Here is a 23,164-nt window from a genome sequence, read left to right as displayed (position 1 = left end):
TATGGAATTGTAGTGTTAACCCCTTTCATTGTCTGTCAAGTATAACCATGGCTCAATGTGCACCTTGCTTACCATGACTGTTTGCAGTTCAATTGAGGGCAGTGACTACTACCCCATAAAGTAGATGCAGGTTGTTCCTTCTGCTGCTATGTGAGGGAATTTGATTGTATTTATATACGTCATAATTAGGGTTTGATATAAGGTTTTGACTAGCAGGAACTAAAATCATCTCCTGGGTATTCGGCATCACTCAGTAAAGCAGGCGCTACCTCCGATGAACTAGGAGCTGTTATATAGTGTTCTACAAATGTAACTCCCATAAAAGATGCAAACTCTAACTTTGTCAATTTTATAGGACCAATTATGCTTTAAATGTCTTCTATATGCAGGCCATTGCTTATTTATACACATTCACAAACGCACATATTTAATGTTGCAAAGGTATGTTTACATAGCACCAGATGGCTTGGGGTGAAAAGTCAAATGTAGGTCCTGGAAGCTGTTTGTGTTGAGCCAACCAGGCTCTCCTGGGCTGTAACCAAGAGCTAAATAGCTCCCAGCCATTTCAAACCCTGCCATATTGCATAATGCGCGTGGCAGGACCTGGTAGTACAATTCTAGATCCGGCACTGTCAACCCCCTCATTCATATGGCTGGGTTTAAATGTCCTAGGCTATCCTGTGTTGACTGTTTGCCCAACTTAATGTTAACAAAAATCGCTTGAACAATCTCAGAAGGGTCTGGGAGGAATAACAGGAGCGTTTAGTAACATTTCTGAAAGTTTGGGAACTGTGACCGTTTTCGCCAAAGAAATACATGCGATAAATGAGGCCCATATTTATTGCTTGAACTTTTTTCATTTCAATGGTTTCTAAATTTGTAAGATAGTTTTCTTGAGAAAGAGTGATTATGTCTACATACATCACTATACGTGCACAAATACTTAATTGAAGATTCCTACCATTTAAAGTCACAATGACCACCTATCTTTACAGTTGACATTGTTGGGGGAAGGAGCAACAATTTGTCCCAATTTATTCACAATCCATTAAGTTCACCAATTTTGTAAAAATCCTCTACTGTGGGATTTAGGATACTTTCCGGGTATTTCACATAACATAACATATTGTCAACATATAATGACATTAAGGTTATGGCTGATAGAATCAAATGACAGTGTTGATGGAATTCTAAAAAATAACATGCCACAGATTCAATGGGAAAGGCAAAAAGAAGGCACGAAAGGGGGGCATCTCTTCCTGGTTCCTCTCGTTGGGTGGAACATTGTTGACTGAAGTTTAGTCGTAAATACTATGGCTTTTGGATTTGGGTTCAAGTGCTTAACCCATGCAATGAGTTGCACTCACATCTGTGAAACTTCTCAAACCAGTGTGTCGACCGCCTTCTCTGCATCTGGGCTGGCTATCACAGCTGACAGGCTCAGGCGAATATTGTGAATTAAGGAAAACCCAGCAAATTATTCAATGTCGGCCTGTGAGAGAAAAACCTGCCTGATCTTTTACTATTAGAGATCGCATCAGTGGGAGCACTCTTTGTGCGATGCGGGTATCAAGTACTTTATTATAGGTGTTTATTGAAAGTAAAGGCATGTAGGAGTGACATTTACAGGATGGCTTATTGGATTCAAAGGAGAAAGGTCACTAGAACTGTATGGGTGGAATTTTGGAGATTGCCCTCCTGAAGCCAAGTCTTGAACATTTCAGCAAATGTGTTACCGTCTTATTTTTATTTTTTATGTCTCACTTCATGCTACACTCCAGCCTCTAAACGCAAGTCTGGCTATCGTGCTGCTGTCTGCTGTGTTGCTTCCAAGATGAGCACGTTGCCCCTGAGCTATCCTTACAGCCCTTATTCACAAACTCTTTTTAGGTCACTGCTATAAGGCTGACTAACCCATAGGGATGCTCTTTGGGAAGTGTTTTAATTACTTGCTATTTCTTTTGTATTGGGAACAGTTCATTTAAGGTTTCACTTTGATCCACTGGCAGCCATCAAATAGCTATGTGATCAATACATTGTATGTTTCCTGTCAATCCTACAAATGTAAGGTGTGGATTAAGAGCTATAATTCTCAGTACCTTTTGTGATTATTACCATCCTTCATGTATAGAGAAGTCAGCCCCATCTCAGTGTCCACTCCCTCCTACGATTCGATCAAGTCCATGTATGTATTGGGCATCAACCATCACCATTCCGTCACCATTCCGTCTAGCTGCAGGGGCAAGTTCCACATTCTCACTTGTCATTTGCGTGTCTGAATGTATCCAGTGAGTCTTTAAGTATGCCGAGTACATCTGGTGAATGTCTCTGAATTTATAACGTTGATATTCTTCAAGTGTACTCTCCAAGCGTGTAAGCAAATAATGTATTGCCTTCAAAATGTCACATTCTTTGTGTATGCCGACACCTCTGATGGACACCTACAAGGTTTCCCACAATACTTGAGCATCTGAATAGAATTTACATTACTATCAGATAACAATGCTTTCTCTCTCTAGATATGGCTTGAAGAAAGATGGAATTAAATAGAAAGAACTTCTTGAACCACCAAGGTATATTTATTTGAATAGGAACTGAGGGCAGAGTTGCAAACAAAACCAGGGAGTGTTCTAAGAGAGAGCAGGGTAGGATAGCACAAGATATGCCAGTATTAAGAAGAGTGTGTTACCATTAAATAAGCTAACATGAAAAGGTCAGATGATCATGCAAATAGTATGTATATTCCCTTCTGTCAGGGTAGATGCTGCGTCAGGCATCATATAATACTCCCGACAACTCTGGCCACTTAATGGTGTCTTTTGGAAAGGCATGGCTTGATTGAGTTGATCTATCAAGATAAAGTGATAGTGCACGGTTGACTTCCTCTGCCCATATGACTTTTTAGTCTGGGGAGTCGTCTAAATGGGCTTTAGAATCTAAATAAGATGTAGGATTCTCTGTATTCAAGGCATACGTTTTCAACACTACTATGAGTGCACCCGACGTCACTCGAAACCAAGATATATCTACTCTCTTCACCAGTAATCTCTTCATGGTGCTTTAATTGGTGGGAACCAAGGATGTAAATGGATCCACCCCTTGAATTAGAGGCATACATTCAACTGGCTATGTATGCCCAAACCATGGCTGGCCGGCAGATGGGGGTCTGGTCGGATAGGGTATTTGTGCCGCATTAAAGCATGTCACCTAGCGGAACCTATGATTTGCCTGCATTTATATTTGATTACTTTCACATTCCATGACATTCTCAATTAAATATAACAGCACTTTAGCGCCAAGGCTGCCAATAATGTGCTTCATTTCCATCCTGCATATTTGATAACATGAACGATGTCCACATCCACCAGCTCATGTAATTGCTTTAGAACAACCTCACTCTTTCTGTGATCACTATCTTTAAACTATGCACCTCAGAGAAACCCAAAATTCGAACTTTAAATTCAACCAATACTTGTGAACAACCCAATCCTCACCCACGCTAGTAACCCCACTTGACTGGAATTTCCCCCAAACCACAGAAAAAAACATCTTTAGCAAACTTTACAGTACCTTACTGTCCGGAGGAAGACTGCGAGCATACCACAAGGGAAACAGCCACCAAGCATAATCTTGATGTAGGCAATTACAATTTAGCACTGATGTTTTGCATGATTTACAATTTGTAAATAAGCCCCCCCCCCCCACCACCACCGTTCCAGTACTTTTCTTTCACAAAAGACTATGCCTGCTTCGGATCTGTAAACAAAATGTTGGGCAGTTCAGCTAGGAATAGCATTGCTTATTGTATGCCATGCTTCCAAAGGATATTTTTAGCTTCAATAACATCCTTCCTTGCCTCTTGTACGTCTTGTAAAATCCTTCCGGCCAGTGATCCCCACCTCAGGCATCATCATGTTTGCTCCGGATCTAAGTGTAGTGCTACTCTGCCTCCCATCTCCGGCCACCGCTGCAAGCGCCTGGCATTTGCATTCAGTGTTCGATCTTTGGTAAGGATATTTCTAGTGAAGATGTGTACTGCTGGCAGAGGTCATGCATTGTGCAGCCATCTTGCCACCCAAGCAACATTTCCTATATAATAGTCTCTCAACTTTAGTAGCGTGTGAGTCTGTGCCACAGTCTTTTGCTTTTTTAGCTAAGTCATTGCTAACATTTTTTGTGCCCAACAAAACCTTTGGCTTAAGTGATTGGAGCAAGCTGACTCCAACTGAGTTCTTTCTTGACTGGATTGTCCCGATCAGCCTCCTCCACTTTACCTGGAAAATGTGCGAATCCCAATCTCTGTGAACTCTTCTGTTCTGATTCACTTTTCTTTTTCAGCGCCACTGGTTTACATCTCTAGATTGGCACTCCATTAGCAATCTCTTTAAGTGACTTTTCTTTGTCAGTCCCCCTGAATCGTATCTTTAAACATAGCCTTTTTCAAACTTCTCTAGGTAATTCGTGTCTGGTTCATTGGAGTTTATCAGCACCTCTGCATTCACTCCTGAAGTGTTGGAACAGCAATTCTCAGAAACCAAAGCTCCCTGCGCTCAGTCTTTGTAGTACTTTGCTTGGACCACATTCCACACATAATTCTTCGTCCAGTTGTCTGCTTGAACTTACACTTGACTATCAGTGCCTCTGAGCCTGGTTTTCCCAATTCTGCCATATACTTGACTTTCTTAGCAGAACTGCACTTGCTTCTCATGACATTATCAGCACATTTGCACTCGATTCACTTGAATTTGTCAGTGCCACATACTCAATCCTTGGAGTGTGTGAGCTGCCACTCCTACAATACACTTCTTTTTTTGGGTTACTGACCTTGTTAGTGCTAAAACCTTGGCCTTGGGGGCGACTGAACCACAACTTGTGGACCACCTCCCCAAATTCTCATCGAATTCTCTCTGCACTCTCTTGCTGTCTTTTCCTGATGGGATATTTAGGGTTTTTTCCAACACTCACTTCTCCCAAGCCAAAGGTGTTCAGGGGCAAGATTTTCCCTGTGCCTCCCCACTCTCAGAACGTGTGTTTACCACAAGCTTGTCTCTCTGTGCAGACTTGCTGTCCATGTCAGACTGGTGTTCATCAGGGTCTATGCAGCTTTTTGTTCAAGTCTTCTGTCCAAACCATTGGTCTCTCAGCAACGCTACTGCCTTCTGACCAGATGTGTCTGACCATTTCTAGAATGGCTCCCTGGTTAGCTTCTTCCACAAGTCCCCTGGTGTTCTATTTTATACTCTGTTACTTTGACCTACAGTTACACTTGCAAAGTCTGGTACTAGTGGGAAAGGGAAAAAACTTCCTGTTTCTTGTCTCCACATGTCAAACTTGATAACTTCATCACAATATACATTGTAATGCCAAGTATGTTAATATTTCCTGATGCATAATATTGTCAATTCTGTTCACTTATTGTGTATTTTGTATTTAATTTTCCTAGGATAGAAGCCAATGTCTGTAGTATAGTTTGAAAGGGAATGTCATGAGGTAGTATAATGAAAATAAAATTTGCGGGTAACTGTTGGCTAGAAGGATTTTAACCATGATGGATTGTAATGTTTCTTTCTTGTGTAGAGTATAAATTGAGTATTTTAAGTATCCGGTGTGTCTTGAAAATCGCAGGAAGTGCTGGAATGGGGAACAAAATGGGGTTTAATTGCGTTTCTTTTTTTATTGATCTACAAAGGTATTATAACTCCTGTAGTGTTTGTGGTGTTATTTAAAATGCAACACATGGAGAAACGAAAACTGTTGCCCTTCTAAGTAGCCTCTAATTGCCAGCATGCCACTGTACATTTAAGATGTTGGAAAAAATAGTGTTCAAGGACAACCTACAAAATCTTGCAAGTGTTTGTAAAAAGTAGACGGTACAATATTTGTGTTGCTAATCCATGAAAATGCAGTATCAGCATTTCTCTTCAGTGTGATGTTTTATTTTTTCATTCATGTGCACAGGTTATGAAGAGGTCTGTTCGTATAGTAAGCCGGTCGTTAATTTCGAATTGGTGGAAACATTTATTAAAGTAAGTTTTCCTTTAAACAAGCCATGTTTTCATGCATGCGACAGAAATGATTCATATTAATGCTGAAGAAAATATTGAGATGAAGGTCGAATAAAATGAAGACTTGTCATTGGTTACCTCTGGCCCTTGTTTGATCAGAGAATCAACTTGGGGTTTCTTTAGTTTTCTTAGTATATTTTCTTGTTGAAAATGCCTTCTCATAGAAACAATGGCCTTATTAAAACATACATCATTTAAAAAGGTTTATATTAATCAGAATGATACACACAAGTTTATACAAAGTTAATACTAATCCATGGTATACATTTCCTGTAACTTTGTCAGTTGTATTTTGCAAACTAGTTCATACAATCATTTTGTTATTATTCCTGTTTCTCATTCCATTTCCTCGAAATAGGTATTACATGTTGAGCCTGGCAAGTGATCCTCCACAAACCAAATTCAAACCAAATGGCACATATTAAGGTGTTATCCGTCATACCGAACCTGCCCTATTGCATTTCTTCATATATACCAAAGTCTCTTTTCCTTTAGTTACACAAAACTGGTGAAAGTTACAAACCTATAGTATTCTCTTTTGTTTGAAACATAGTTGGAGTGATTGTATTTATTTCTTCCCCACAGTTCTTACTAAATTCATTAGCTGGTCTCAGCATGGATCCATAGGGGTCTGCCGCTGTTTAAATGTCATGTACTATCTGGGCCCTTAAGCTGGGCGAGAAAACGCAAGATGCATCATGCTAGCTTAGACTGTTCAGGCAGTTGTGGTTTTTGAGCTCACATCAGTTTTAATTCTGCTACTTGCCTTTTTTCATTTCCTATTAGAAATATAGGACTACACCTACTAAATGTAACAAAGTCAGGAGCCTGACCCTGTCAGGAGGGACCTGGGACTCCTTCCAACTGCGGGGCAGGGAGCTACCTGGACATAAGCCCAGTCCAGCCCTGTCCCTGAGATGGGTAAGCAGAGTTGGAGGATGGGGCTCAATCATTAACCCCCACAGTGCCATGAATGTTAATGTAGGTAGCACCCTCTGTCACATGATGCCTCCCAGTACTATTTCTTGCTAGTGTTCTCTCTTTTGTGTCTCAGAACCGCAACTCCCAGAATTCACCTTGGAGCAACGAAAACAACCCAAACCAGGGGAATGGAATCAAGAGCTGACAGACAATGGACTGAAATGTTTCCTGCCAAAGAGACACCAACACTCAACCTGCCAACCCCAGACTGATGGTTGGGCCTTGGAAAACAAACTGGAAGGGAGAATAGACTGCAGGGAAACCAGAGAGAAATAGAAACCCTCCCCAAACTGAATTGGCAACAAAGCTCACCAGCACATGAAGGAAGCCACGTGGACAATGAGCAGCATTAGCACCTGGCTGCTACACTATAAAAAGTGAAAAGGAGGCGGGAGACTAAGGGTTTTTAAAGTTTTGCACCCGTTTAACCCAGCCCTTGGGCAAAAAGTCAGGAAGAAATTGGCCCACAGAGTTAGGTGAGTGCTGGAACCAATGTAGGTTGGAGGGAGAGTTGGAATTGGGAAGATAATTGTATATATGGGGAGTGAATGAAAGGCAATGTGTGTTCAAGGGAGGGATCAGGAGGTGTGGAGGTGGGTGTAGAGACCAGACGTAGGACAGATGGTGGTGCAGAGTGCTGATGAGTTGGTGGCACTGAATGGTACCAGCTTTAGGTAATGTGTGAGGGGTGTGTGTGAAAGGTCAGTGAGAAATAAAGTTCGAACAGCTGTATTTGCCCATTAACCTATAAGCAGGCTAATACAATATAACAACCTGATTAGCATATATATTTCATTTCATAGTTTAAAAACATATGTTAGCCATTTGGGCCGTAGGATTTGGATTCTGCTACATTAGCTTATTAACTAATGCAAGAATGTTGATGTTAGACTAGTAATATCTGTTTGGCAGATATTTCTAGTCTGGAAAAGCAAACTGTCCACCTATCAGTTCAAAGAATTCTCAGGGCCACCAACAGGTTAATGAAGACGCTGGACGAAGCAACTTTATGAAGCACCGGGAAACCGTGGAAGACCAAATGGTAGAGAGGTGAATTGAAAAGTAGATGTGCACCAAGAGAAATTAAGATTTGTCCTGTGTGGGGAAGTAAATAGGGACTGACAAGTAGGCATCCTTCAAGGCCAAACATACCATCCAGTCCCCTGGGTGCAACATATACTGGAGAAAGTAAATTGTCTCAATTTTGAAATGCTGATAAACTAAGAAGCTGCTTAACCTTCTCGAGTTTATCACAGGATAGAAACCCTTATCCTGCTTCCTTTCAAGAAACCATGAGAGATAAAAGTGAATACGTGAATATACTCTATCCCGCCCTTTGGTAGAAGCCGTTTGATCTCTTGAACTATGGCCCTGTCCCGAACTGGACAAACAAATTCTGAATGGATGTTTGCATTGAAGTGGGTTGGAAACTATTCTGTGGGAAAACCCTGAACAAATTGTAAAACTCAAGGATCTGCTGTAATTTGAACTGGTTTTGTAGGGAATGCTGGATGCTGCAAATTTCAGTAGGAAAGAATGGAGTGGTTGGCTTACCATTGTATCGTCCAGACAGGAATCTACTTCACATAATCCTCCTCTGTAATATTGGCCATGCTGGGAAATAGATGGGCCTCTGCCCCCGTCCTCTGGGTTGCCCACTAGAATTTGTAAATTTAAAAACTTGTAGAGCCATGTAGTTCCTACCACGACCGGTCCTAAAGGAAACCTGTTTGGATGGATTATATTAATTAAGGTTGCTTGTGCCTTATTCAAAGAGGAAAAAGTGCTGACATGTTTGCTCACTTCATTGATATACTGTTACCCAAAAATACCTGTTTTACCCAGGTCTATTTCATAGACCTGGGTCTATAGACTTGCTCGTCACACGCTAGATGCCATCATCCACACCACCTCACTCTCTCTTCTGCCCTGGTCACCCTGCTCTCCTGGTCTGACTACTCTCTCCTCACCACTCACGTCGGTCCATTTGGCCCTGGGACAACCCCTCATAAGTGCTGTCAACTGTCATGATGCCTACCCCCGGGCATCCGGATCAAGTCCATCAGCCCCAGGAGCAGGCAACCAGATACTCATTAAAACCCCAACAGCCCCGGCTGGGGGCTGTTTGGATTCAGTCCTGGCGCCTTAGGCCTGGTGCCTTAGGCGCCAGGCTCATCATAGAAATCAGTCCTGGCACCATAGGCGCAGGCTCATAGACTTTACTACCATATGCAGACCATGCAGCAAATGAGTCCAAGCCAACGTGATGCCTGGATGGGACTATTTTATTACAGGGACTATTTTTCACTCGGGTGTGGTTCTGGGGAGCTTCTTACCTGGGACTACTTTGCAGGCTATTTAAACCACGCCCGAACAGCAGCCCATGCTTTGCGTTATTCTGCATCCAGCAGCGCGACGCTCACTGTGTCTGCAAGTCAGCATCCAGTTTTTCTGCCACGCCTGCCTCGAATCCGGTGCTCCTAGACAAAAGGCAAAGAAAGGGGAAGAGGTTAGATCACAGACATTATTTGATTCCTTACCTGATTCCGGACCCAGCACAACTCCGAGCCTGGAAAGGACATTATTTCAGCACGCGCCGCTTTGCCAGCAGCAGCGCCGCGTTATACTCACTGGTCCACCGCATCTTTCGACTCGGCGCTGCCTCCATCATTTTCTTCGTTGAAACCCAGCACCTGGGGGGAAAACAAAAGGAATAACAAGGTGAGCCGAGAAAACCAACAAGGACAATCTCTTTGCCACCATAGGCTTACCTGCTTTACCACCGGAGGTATTATTCTTTAATTTGCCGCATCTTCCTATGCCGCACCTATAAAGGGAGAGAAAACAGCAAGTTAAACTCATGCAACTTTTATCGGACAGTGTTTGGTAATACAGACTCTTAACTGAACGCCATCAGCTGCCTCCAGGCAATATTCTTTTGGACCCAGCTGCAACCTAACGAAGGAATGGAACAAGAGTGAACATCAGACATATTGAACTCTTTGAACTTTATAGACACTGGAGTCAATATTCCTCCGGAACCCCTCCAGTACCTTCAACCCAGTGAAGTAACTGGTATCTACGCGCCCCTGCATGCCATGTAGGATGGAGAGCTGCTCATTTAAAAAACATAAGGTGAGGTTACCAAAAGGGAATATCGGAGGTGATTAGTGGGGAGAACGAGAACTGTTGGGGGCCATCACTAAAGGCCACGGGTGGCTAAATCCCTTTCTCCACTTGCAGGAGAATACTTCTACGAGTCCAGCAGACAAGATTAGGTGGGCCAGTCCAGACTGTCATCTCTTCACTACGCATCACGTTGGTGGAGACCGCAGCTGTCTGGGTCCGATCGACGCCCCTGTGGGAACCAGGTGAGCGTAACACCAATCTCGTTCACGAACATCCGTCCGATGAAACCAGTGTTGGCTGCTGCCTTCTCTTCCACCTTCATTCCCCCTTGCTCACCCAACACTGACTGTACCACTGATTCTGCCCTCAACAACCTCTATCTGTCTATTACCAACACCCTTTCCCAGTCATGAGGATCTGCCTGAAACCTGCCTCCAAACGTAACACCTGGTACGACTCAGAACTTGCAGACCAGAAACATGAGTGCAGGGCTGCTGAACAGAAGTGGCACACTTCAGACTCACCCTCTTGACACAATGGCCTGCCGACTGATCCAGAGACACTGCAGACTCTCCATCCATGCCAATAAAAGAGCTGACATTCAGGCATGAGTGTCCAGTGCGTCCATCAACATGGCTGACCTCTTCAAAATCTGCAGGGAACTTGCCAACCTGCCCGCAGTATCTTCTGGCAATACTCCTTCTCAGGCCCTTTGCAATGCACTCACCTCTCACTTCATTTCCAAAACACAGGACACACTGAACAGCCGTTTCTCGCACTCTTCAACCCTCCTCTCCTCCCCCCTCCCTTCCACTCACCCGCCTCCTTTCTCCTTCTCCTTCGCGCCTGTTTCCCCTTAAGAAGTCACCAGAGTTGTCAACTCCATGAAGGTCTCTTCCAAACAGGTTGACCCATGCTCTTCCAGAACAATCAAGGACAACATCTCCACTCTCGCCCCTGCTCTTGCGGATCTCTGCAACCACTCCATTCCTACTGGTTCCTTTCCATCCTCTCTCAAGCACTTCCTTGTGCGCCTTCTCCTGAAAAAACCCTCTGTAGACCCTTCCTGCCCAGCCAACTACTGCCCCATTTCCATCACCCCCTTTCCTAAGGAAACTGCTCAAAAAGGTTGGCCCTTCCCAACTCAACTCTCATACCGAACTTGTTGGCTGTCTTCACGACCACCAGTGTGGATTACGGAGCATCAAAAGGCACGGAAATTGTTCTTCTGAACACCCATGAAGAAGTGCTTGCATCCCCTGACTCCAGCTCCCCTGCTGTCCTCATCCTCCTTGATCTCTTCTCTGCATTTTATACAGTGAACCACTCCATTCTCTTAAAAAGGCTCCATGATACCCTTGGTATCTCTGAGCGGGCACTGGACTCGCTTACCTCCTTCCTAACTGATCGTTCCTCCAAAACCATTCTGGGCCCTTTCTCCTCCTCTACTTCCCTCTCCAGCTGTGGTGTCCCCCAGGGTTCCATTCCTTTGCCCTGGCTCTTTAACATATACAGTTCTCCGCGGGCATGCCTCATTTCCTCCTTCTCACCCAACTTCCAGTGCTACGCTGATGGCACACAACTCTTCTTCAAACTTCCTACTGACGCCCTTGCACCTTCCTTCATTACCGACTGCCTCTCTGCCATCCAGGCCTGGTGCACTGCTCATGACCTCTGCCTCAAAGCCAACAAAACAGAGATTCTCCCCATTGGGTCACCTGCACCCTACTTCTTCCAGTCACTCTAGCCTTCCTCCATGCCCCAGCCCCCACCCTCCTCCACTGAAGCCCGGAATCTCGGAGTCATCTTCGATTCCTCCCTTTCCTTCGTCCCTCATATTCAGGACATTGTCAAGAAGTCCCACTTTCAGCTCTTCCTTCTCCTTCCTAACCTTGCCCCAGAGACTCAGTGTTATTCATGCTCTGGATCACTCCAGGCTAGACTATTGCAATAGCTCCTCCTTAATCTTCTTTCTTCCACTCTGCGACCCCTCCAGCTAACCCAGAATAGGGCAGGGAGATTTATCCTTGGCCTCAAGCCCAGGGACTGCATCTCTCCTGCCCTACAAAGCCTTCACTGGCTCCCGGTCTCAGCACAGATTAAATTCAAATCCCTCTGTAACACCCATAAGGCTATCTCGGGCCAGGGTCCACTCTATCTTCAACGCTTCCTGACTAAATACTCCCCTTCTAGACTCCAGGCACCAACTCCCTGCGTGTGAAGATTTTTGATAAACAGAGAGCTGGTGGTCGATCCCTTTCCTTGGCAGGATCCCTTCTGTGGAATAGACTTCCTCTCCCTCTGCATTTTGATCAGGATCTCCTTAAGTTCCGAAAAAGCCTCAAGACCTTTCTCTTTACCTCTTCCTTCTCCTCCTCTCTTGCCTGCTGAGATTACAGTATCCTGACTCATGTGCAGGGCCCTTATGTATCCTCTGGGCCCCGACATCTCTCATCCCAGCAGCTGTCTATATACTGCACTTAATTAGGCTCACCCTCCCTTTGGGAGATTGCACTTATGTTTTTCTCTTATTAGCACTTCACCCCAAGCACTTCTCCATGAGCACCACAGCACCTATCCCTTACCCCCATCCCTGCTGCACTTGTGCGTTCTGAACACTCAGAACGCGCAAGTTTGTCTCCCCTCCCTGTTATGTTCATTATTGCTCTACTAATTCAATTATTTATTTTGTTGTAATTCGTTGTCTGCTTCCCCTTTCCCCACCCTGTGGTCGTTTTGAAACAGTTTTTGCTAATTGTATAAGCGCCTAAGAAATGACCAATAAATAAATAAATAAACATGTCCTGGATTGGAGTTATTTAATAACAAGATGTATTTTCACTGTTTGGCATTCAGAGGCATTTTCATTACCCAATAAAAAGAAGGTTCTTTGTGTCCAACTTATCAGTCTCAATGCATTTCCTTGGCAAGTATGCCATGCTCTAACCACCTGATTTGCATAATCCTTCCCATATTTAACGAGGAGCATGCTCTTTTTGGAATCCATGTTACAGTAGACTGCCATCAAAGCCCTGACCACACTATCCAGCTTGCAATTTATATATTCTTAAAAATACTGTGCTATGGTATGGAGAGGTTGCCATTCTGTGGAATTGGGCGTCATTATTGATTTAGGATTGAAGATTACTGGCTCCACGGAATACTGGAACCTGGGGAATTCATATTCCCTTGGCCCGATCTCGATCCACCACTACCACCTCATCAAGAGCATCAGAATAGAGTGGATAAAACCCATCTCTGAGTTGACTAGTAGTAATATTAGAGCTGGATTGTTCCTTGCTCTCTTGGCCAGCACATATAATTCCTCATTACCTGGTCATGCCACCGTTCCTATAAGAATGGGGAAACTGCAGTCCCTTTCCCAGAATGATGGCTTAAAGGAAAAATACTGCACTCATTGTAAGGAACTCATGGTGGCAACAGTAAAGACAGACACCAAGTGATCATAGTTCAAGGATGTTTATTAAACTGTATATGCAGGTTGGATAAATGCCTAATCTAAACCTAAATCTAAGATGGGAACAAGCTACAACCATCTAATAATAATAAGGCAGTCCTGGTGGCGTTGTGTCAGAATAAAAGGGCCTTTGTGGGACCGCCAGGGTTCTGCAAACCCCAGGTAAGCACAATGTCCCTGAAGTGCGCTGTGTGCACAGTCCTCTGTGATCTCTGGTTTGCGCAGTGGCTTCTCTTCCCTATTATGCTGGTTGTGGTTCTTTAGGTCATGGAGCGATCTCTCTTCTCAACGTTGCCGGTTGCGATTTTCAGGCTCCTGGTCACTTCGGGTAACTTTGGTTTGGGCGGCAATGTGTCTTTTTCTGACGGAGAATGCTGGGAGATGTAGATTTTAGATAGAGAAACTGGCTAGCATCATGTGAGCAAGGCATTAGGTGATTGTCAGTGGTGCTGTATGAACGTAAACTGGCACTTCAAGAAGGGGCAGGGATTGAGGCCCTCCCAACTCTGACCCCCCCCCTAAGTGACAGGATTGGCTATGGCTTTCACCATGGTAAACCTTCTAGTCCAGACAGGGGGTCCTCACCCCTCCCTGACCAGATCATTTTACTGACCTTGTCACAGTTTACAAATAGGTATAGTGGCACTTCAGCCTTACTCGAAGCAGAATACATTAGAAATTAATACTAGCAAAGTCATGGTGATGATCTTTAGTGCTAAAAGGAAAAACCAGGAGAATCTCTCTTGGACGGTGAATGGAAAGAAGGTAGAAATAGTTCACAAATAAATATATTTGGGAAGCTGTTTTAGTGTGGATTCCCTCATCTATGATATGTTTTGCCACCCGCGTGGCTGTTAGGCAGAAACCTGTGCAGTTCCCTCTGGGACCACTGCAAAAGATTTAAGACAACAGGTGGTTGGCAGTAAACCCAATTGGTAGCAGTCTGTACCACCCAGATTTACCTGGTAGCTGTGGCTGAGCAGTCAGACTTCTCTCAAGAAGAGTTAGGCGTATACAGAGTATTCACAATAGGTCAATAGAACACAATAGAACAAGCAAACACTGACCAGAGCTTGGTGTAAAAGAGATATCATTATTTATTTAAAAACACATCTAGTTAAACACACTGGCACTAATCTCAAGCAGTTCAAAAACACGGTCACTAAAAGATATACACTCCCTTCAACGATTATTAGACAAGTCTTAAGTAAAGTAACACTTATTTTCAGACAGCGGTGAGCGCTTAACGGAGATGGCACTCTAATCCATCGGTTTAAGAGGGAGAGAAAGGCAGAGCAAAGATAGAAACAGATCCCAACACTTTCGGACGAACACAGTATGAGAGAAAGGCAGGTTAAAACCGTAAAGTCAAAGTTAACAAGGCCAGACCCACTTTAAGAGGCTTCGGTCGAAATGTGTCCAAGGTCACACGGTTGAAAGTGCCCAAAAGTCTTGCACAAGGTTTAGAAAGAGTTGGACCAACAGAAAGGGACCAGTTAGATGGTCAAGGTGGCCAGCCCAGTCCAGAAGGTTAAGGGATTATTGTTACCTTGTAGCAATCTTTAGAAAGGGAGGCCTGGCGGACATGGTACCTTAAAATGGTGAGAACGCTCCAGCGGGGGTAGTTGTTCCTGGCAGCGGGTGCAAGTCGGTGCTTCGTCCGGGGGAAGAGAGGATCTCGTCAGGGAGGAAGCCAGGAGTCTGTTGTACTGCCCGGGAAGAAACCAGCCGTGGAGTTCTCAATTAAAAGGAGCGGTCCTTTTATTCGCGGTCCAGTGGTAAGTGGCTATCCGGTTGCCGGGGTGCTTTGCACGGGCAATTCGACCACAAGACGTCCTGGGATGCGAGAAAAGAAGGTAAACTGGTTGTGCCCACCAGTCAAAGGAAGAAGACTCTCCAGCAGGGAGATCTCCTCTGTCGTTGGGAAGTGGTGAGTCAGTTCAGCAGGGCTCCACCGGTGGTGTCATCGTAGCAGGTCGGCTCAGCTTCTCCCTCATCGGATTTTCAGGTCCTGTGGCGATTTCTGAAGTTCCAGTCCCAAAAGCCCTGCTTTTATGCAAGAAACCCCCATTCATTCAGCCTAGCTGTCAATCAAAAATGCTAAGTGGTGAGCAGGCCGCTCACCACTTGGGCCAATCACACAAGAGTGCGACTTGAGTTGCCAAGGCAACTCAGTCCAGGGTGCCTAAACCCCCTCCCACACCCCCTGTGGTACCCAGACAGAGTGGCACCACTTTGGAGGGCTTCTGTGTAGAAGCCCGCCAAAAGTGGAACAAAGGGCTTGACCTTTGGTTTGGAGTTACAGAGGCGAACACAAACGCCATTTTAAAACCGAGTTTTGGCAGAAAATACCAATCGGTGAATTAATATTAAATAAATAAACCGGCGGTATGTTAGAGGCTATGTAAAAAAGTATTAGCCTCGAACAATGGGAAAATCCCATAGAGATATATTCGCGGTTGAATATAAAAAGTAGTATCGACTGCCACCAGCCAAAACTCGACGAGGGGGGACGGGACAGTGCCCCCTCGAATAACAGACCCAGGGGCAATCGAATTACCCCTACCAGCACGTCCACAATATGATGGTTTGTACTGGTTCTGTTAGTAATTTGGGACTAGTAAAGCCAATGGTGACTTTACATGCCCTGGGAGACAGTAGTCAGTCCCAGGGTATAGAGCCTCACTGGCAGAGACTTTCCCTTATGGGACAAGGACTCACGTTCCTTTGTGGAACTCCCTAGACCCTCCACCATAGCAGCATACATAGCTGCTATGAAGAATACTCTGGCATCTTGGTGTTTGGCTGAAGACAATACTGAAACAAACTATCTAGGTGAAGGAAAGGAACTTGTCTCTTTAAGGAGAGATGTATATTTAACTGGGAGAAGTGAAGAGAGATAGGATCCCAAGCAGGGGAATCCCCCTAAGAGCAAAGCGCCTTGAAGAGGCAAAGCAACAGCGGAGTGAGAGAGTGCTGTAAGCAGGGGGAAGCCCCCTGACATCAGTATTCTTAGGAGAGGTGAAGCTAAGGAGAGCCGCACAGCCCGTGACTTTCAAGGAAGCAAGAGGGCGCCAGTCAAACACCATAGGCCCAGCGTTTGCGAGAACGGAGAAGCCGTTGTGAGCCTGGAGAAGAGACTGTTATGTGCGGTGGTGAGTGGCCACGACATTGTGGTGGGCAGTCCCCCCAGTGAACCGTGCAGAAACCATCAAAGTGGGGAGTGAGCAAAGCTCTCTGGTGCCTACACCTGTACACCGCAGCAACGAGAGAGAAGGCAGAGAATGGGAAGCCTGCGACACTGAGAAGCACGAGAGACAGGATGCAGAAGGAGAGGGCCCGAGCGAGTGTCGAGCCCTACCACATTCCCCTGCACAGTAAGAGGTAACAGGGAGAATGGGAGAAGCTGTAGGCCGCCGAGAGACAGTTATGAAACGAGAAGAACTCGAGACAAATGAGATACTGAATATAAAACTGTTTAACTGTAAGTCTCAAAATACCATAAGGAGAATAAAGAATAAACATGAACCAAAAGTAATTAGAGACTTGGCACGAATACCATGGGAAGAAGGGAAAGTGTCCCATGGTTTAATAAGTGAAGAGTGGAGAAAGCCAGAGATAAAATCCAGTAATTACGAATGGGAAATCAAAATATCATATGAAACAGATAATAGGAGAGACAATCAGAGTGAGAAACCCCAGGAGAAGGGAAAGGTTACATGTTAACAAAGCATACCCAAACTAACAAAGCCTGGGTTACAAGACTCAGAAAGGCATACAAGTTTTAGACCAAAGTATAAGAACGTGTACCGAGAAGAATTTTCAAAAACCTATCCCTAAAGAGGGGACAAAAGGTCAGTTTGTTCTGAGCGAATTACAAGAACTTATCAAGAGGTGTCAGGAGACAATTCAAAGAGACGTTGCTAAGAAAGCCTTGAAATAAAGAAGAGCCATTTCTATAATAGGCAGCCGGGAGAGGAAAGACATTCTCTTTGTCTCATGTAAGTTAGTTAACCTAGTGGTAGGGTCAGTTAGAGTTAGTTTGGACAGTTGACGTATTCATTTGGAACTTGCTGATGACCCACGAGCAACTTTAGTTTATTTAGATAGGCAGGCATACCCTTTTACAGTAGGGAAAGATGGGCCTTATTCTTATCATTTGATTAAACATCAGTCGAAATGTCCTTAACGTGTCCAACTGTTTCTTCCAACCCACAACAGCACTCACACTGGAAGAGACATCTGGGCAAGTATATACAGAACCTTCATGCCTCATGACCTCAGTTCCTTTTTTCCATGCACTTTGTACGCTGTGGGAAAGCCACTATTTTGTCAAACTTCTTCTGTGTGTTACATAATCCCACAGAGGCTTCTGCCTTCAAGCCTTGTGCAGATCTGAACCCCACAGGATCTGTTTATATTGTCTGGAGAAGGATCATAATTCAAAAGATTGAGGGTCGTGCCAGTGGATGCATCCTAAGGCCCTACAAGTAACAAAACTCTTAAATGTTTGCCCCAGTGATGACAGAAGGACTGCATCGAAGTCACAGGGTCTGGTGCATAGGAGAGCAGATTGACCCCATCTCGGAAAAGGAAGAAGCAGCACCACAAGAGGTCCCGCTTCCTGAGTGGTTCAACTAGACACAATTCTTCTTCTTCAAAGAAGAAGAGCCTTCAATCCATATACTCCTCTGCGGAGTCGGACCCCCAGGTGCTGCTTCCAACCCAATCCTCCACCCTGGATAAATAGGAAGAATGTCAGCTAACATCTTTCACCAGGGTGCCGGTGTCGATGGTAGCATCTACAGGGCCAACTGCACTTGAAGGATCCGGCAGGGATCCTTTGCGTGACTCCGACTGCTTGCCTATGGACTCGGTCCGGACTGCGACGCACTTTGATCCAGACAGACCTTGTGTGACACTGCCCTCAGGTGTTGTGTCTCCAGCACCTGCTCCCCTCGTCTCAGTGCTATTCGCACCGCTGGGCCAACTCAGGATCATGTCCCACTTCCAATGGGCAAATCCAGGTCGAAGAAGTCTGCATTCTGCAACGAGAAGGGTGCTCTCATCCCATTTGGGTTGTAACCCCAAAGCTCCAAAGATGTGTTAGATTTCCCGAAGGATTTTTATGCCAAGGTAGAGGATCTGATGTATCTGGCGCCCCGTTTGCAGGAGGCCAGCAGCATCGACACCTCCCCAGAGCTGGACATTCTGCCAGTGCTGACTCTGGCAAAACTTCATGCTTCCTTCCAGAAGATGATGAACAGTAGAGGATACACACTGGGCTTGTCATCACCGGCCAGGCCAAAGCTTCAGTTTGAAATAACTGACATTGTTGGCGAGGGCTCGAAGAGAGACTTTACTGCTCGTTAGCCCAGAATTGGAGGCCCCATTGTTAGAGGCCTGGGAGAAGACAGTTTTAGTCCCTGCAGTGGACAGAGACTTGGACAAGAAACACCATGTGACACACTCAGATCTGGCTTTCCTCTTTACTCACGCCTCCCCAGAGAGCTTAGTGGTTCTGGCCGGGATAGCAAGCCTCAAGATGACCTCCTACCCCTCTTTGCCCTTGTTACAGGTAAAACAAGAGACAAGGCTTGGGATGCAAGATGTTCACCTCGGGTAGCTTTGCCCTGGGGGCGGTTAACGGATCTTGCACATTTTCTTTTGGCCTCTGGACTGTGATTTTTGAGTCTGCTGAAAATCTCCTGGTGGGTGACATTATAGAGGGCTGTAATGCAAGATGGCAGAGAGGCTCTGCACTTAATGCTACAATTGGGCCTTGTCATGGCTGACTGTATGGCATGTTCATTGGCCATTGTAACAAGCCTCGGGATATTCTCCTGATTGAACATCTCAGGGTTCTCTCCAGATGTTCAGGCAAAGCTCCTGGACATGCTTTTTGATGGAAATACTGTCTTTGGAGCGAGCCAAAGCTCATGACTCCCTTAAGAAATTCCAGTCTTCCAAGGCGATAATGAAATCCTTGAGATTGGCTGTCAACAGCCCGCTGCTCCTGCTGCAAGTGGAAGGGGTTTTCAACCCTTGCCCTCTAATGCCCACCATGGTAGGGGACAGACACCCCCAACCAGGGTCTAGATTGTGGCCTTCAAAATGGGGGTATTGCCATCTCATCAGTGCCCTCTGCTGTCCCACATGTGAAGCCCCTGTGAAGAGGACTTCCTATTTCTCACTCTGGTGTGGGGGCTGGGGAAGAATTTCTCTGCTCAACAAGGATAGGCATGTACCACATCTGACGACTGGACCTACAAGTTATGATGCAGGGTTATTGCATCCCCCTTATTCAATGCTATCCAGACCATCCTCCTTCCCTACCTCCTGCCCTCTGGATTCTCTCCTGTTAAAAGAGTTTCATCCACTTCTGGCGAAGGGTGCAATTGGAAAAGTGTCGTGCTCGGAAAGAGGCAAGGGCTTGCATTCTCTTTACTGCCTGGTTCCGATGAAAGACGGGGGCATGTGTCCCATCCTGTATCTCAGGCTCTTGAACTTGTACCCAGTCATCAAGTCCTACAAAAAAAGTGGGGCGACTCATTAACATACACATGTGATGTCACCAGATATTAGCATATCAAGGGGAAATATGCAAATTTCATTCAATTGGCTTTGCATAACCATATAAATTGCACAGGACAAACGCCATTTCCCTTTCATAAAATCAACACACATTAAAAGCCAAGAGAAGATATTATCTTCTAACAGTGTTTTGAAATCCTTAAAAGGTGTGCACGTTTTAGAACAACAAGAATCAATAACAATGTTTTCCCTGGAATATGCAGTCCCAAAATGTGACATTTCACCTTCAATTGTTTGCTGTGTTTCATCAGCTTGTCTGGTGCAGTGCCCGGCCTGTGAACCTGGACTACAGTTCCAGTTCCGAGGACGGCATACATTCTTAAGTTCCAAAAAGACAGTCAATGGCTCTCATTTTACATAAATACGCAGAGGGATGGCGTCCGCCCTCTGAAAAAAGTGGGTGGACGCCGTCGACCCGCATGTACCCTCGACTTGAGCCCTTCTCTTACCTACGCATGGACAAGTTCAAGATGGTCACTCTGGCCGAGATCCTTTGAGCTCTCCATCTGCAGGACTTGTTGGACACTTTCCTCCATGTGCCCAATCATCTCCAGCACAGGAAATATCTGAGATTTGTGGTGGGATCTTCCAACAGCTAATTCAAAGTACAGGCATTTGTTCTTTCTTCAGCGCCTAGGGTCTTCACCAAACTTCTGCCAGTGGTTGTGGCTTGTCTCAGGAGGGAATGCATGCATGTCTTCCTTCTCTTGGAGTGGGGCAAGTGTGTACTGGTCCTTGCACTACCTCAACAGAAGAGGTGTTGTGTGGTGTCCTTGCCTCTGTACAGAAAAGCAATGTGCCTGTGGTTCTGGGCTCTGGAGAACAGCATGTCACTGGCGGTGGTCCATCTTGCCAGGATAGAGAATCTTGTAGCCAATGCCTTGAGCAGACAATCTTTGGCCTCCCACGAGTGGGAGCTCCGACAGGAATTTCCTGAGGAGATCCTCTCCTGTTTGGGGGACTCCCCATGCCGACCTCTTTGCTTCCAGTGTGAACAGGAAGTGTGAGTTGTTCAGCAGGAATTTCTTTGATATGAAGCTCTGTGGGACTCAATAACATTCGAGTAAAACTTCCATCTCCTCTGGGTTTCTGCCAAACCATGTAATTTGCTAGTTCTCAGAAGATTGTGACTGTTCGGGTCAACGTTTATTTTGATTGCTCTGAGCTGGGCCCGGAGGATGTGGTACCCAGAGCTTCTGGACATGTCCATCTGTCCTCCCTAATACTCCAGAGGAGAGTGGTCCTACTCTCTCAATTGGAGGGGCCGGTGCTCCATTCGAACATCAGCACTCTGAACTTTAATGATTGGCTGCTGAGAGGCTGAGATAGAAGCAGCAAGGTTCGTAGGACTATCGGTCTCATTATGAGTTGGTGTTATCTCAGCAGTAAATCTGCTGAGATACCACCAAACTGTATTACCATTACCGCCATTTTGGCCAGATTACAAGTGACAGAAGGCAGTATTAGTCCCCGTTAATTGGAGTCCATAGCACTCCATGCAGGATTTCAGCAGTGTTACCGCTACTGCTTCCGGTAATACTGCCAAATTGGCTAATTTTGGCTGGTAAGGTGGCGGAAATACCTCCAGCTTCTTTCTGGAGGTTTTTTCTCCACCTTATCCCCAAACTCGTAGTTGGGCGGTGCAGTAATGCAGCGTCAAACAATATTACCGCCACATTTTATCACACCGCCCAACTTATAATGAGAGCCAATGTTCTGGATGGACTCCTTTCAACTCTTAAACCAGCCAGCAAATACGTTTATGCCTGGACGTTTTGTAAATTCTCAGCTTGGTGTTGGACAAGAAGGCTGAGCCCTTTAATGTATCTTATCTGCTTGTTCGGGATTTTCTGATTTCTATGGCATGGATTGGCCTTCAGATTGGAACAGTGAAGGAGAGCTTAGCGGCCCTCTCTGTCTTCAAGAGGACCTCTGAGCAGGGTTCTTTCTCAGCAATCCTCACTGTTATGCAGTTTTTGTTATGTTTCCCCCATGGCAGTTTGTTCATGTGTGGGAATTTAATTTAGATTTAACTTTCATGATGGGAGTTCTATTTGTGCCCCTGCATTTATGTTCACTAAGGTTGCTCACCCTTATGGCGATATTTCTGGTAGCTATCAGGGAAACATAATAAAACATGCATATACATTTTTATGTACCGGTCAATGTATACAACAAAGTTACATTAGCCAATTATACATTCTCGTTTTTGCCTGGAAGATAGGATAAGATTCCAAATGTACAGAGATTTACGATAAGACACATGATTCTGTCCATACCATAGACCGGATTCACAACAGTTTGAAAAGAAAATTACTGACAGGTCATCGTACTTGAATAGTACATATCAGATTAAGATCACAGCACCATGAGTATCCAAAAATACCCTGTATCATACCATATGAAGTGCCTGGTTTTCATGAGGCATAGGTTACAATTCCAAGAAAACGTTAGTGCCAGATCCTAGCCTGAGCAAACTAGTGGCCATGAAAACTCATTTTATAGGAAATAAGCTGTAGTCGGTAAATTGTATAGGACTCCTGATAGGAGGGAATAGGGTCAAACAAGGTGCACTCTCAAGAACGTATCATTACAGGAGAGTATGTTAACCAGTAGATACAATCATTAGTCGACCCAGTGCTTCGTTGATGTGATCAAGGAGCTGTGTTAGTGGCAGCAAGATTTTCAAATTGGTGCCTGTCATGCAACATACCCACAGTGATTCCTGTGCAAGATAAGTATCGCCAGTTAGTTCTTGTCCAAACATCTTAATTTGCTGATCAGTGAAATATGCACAATAAATCACCAGATGTTTATGAGTTTCTGTCTGATTGTCAGCTTTACAAAACCTGCAGGATACCAAGGGAGTTTGTGGTCGTATGTGTGCCCAATATTTGATCTTTTGTCATGATCTCTG

The 23,164-nt window shown here is 45.0% G+C and overlaps 1 protein-coding gene across 7 annotated transcripts in view; it reads left to right on the top strand.

Annotated features, from left to right (window-relative positions):
* The window catches only part of PARP4 (poly(ADP-ribose) polymerase family member 4), a 2,748,946-nt gene that overhangs the window by 1,287,468 nt on the left and 1,438,314 nt on the right, over positions 1-23,164 (top strand). For all 7 annotated transcript variants that reach the window (XM_069639202.1, XM_069639198.1, XM_069639200.1 and 4 more), the window contains exon 23: positions 5,959-6,026. In XM_069639202.1, coding sequence (XP_069495303.1) covers positions 5,959-6,026 — 68 coding nt within the window. The remainder of the gene's footprint in view (positions 1-5,958; positions 6,027-23,164) is intronic.

The sequence above is a fragment of the Ambystoma mexicanum genome, chromosome 7q (genome assembly GCF_040938575.1).
Source record: "Ambystoma mexicanum isolate Mex_15411 chromosome 7q, UKY_AmexF1_1, whole genome shotgun sequence".
In the NCBI taxonomy this organism is placed as follows: Eukaryota; Metazoa; Chordata; class Amphibia; order Caudata; family Ambystomatidae; genus Ambystoma; species Ambystoma mexicanum.
The sequence above is the reverse complement of the archived record's forward strand: the minus strand, read 5'-3'. Positions and strand labels throughout refer to the sequence as shown.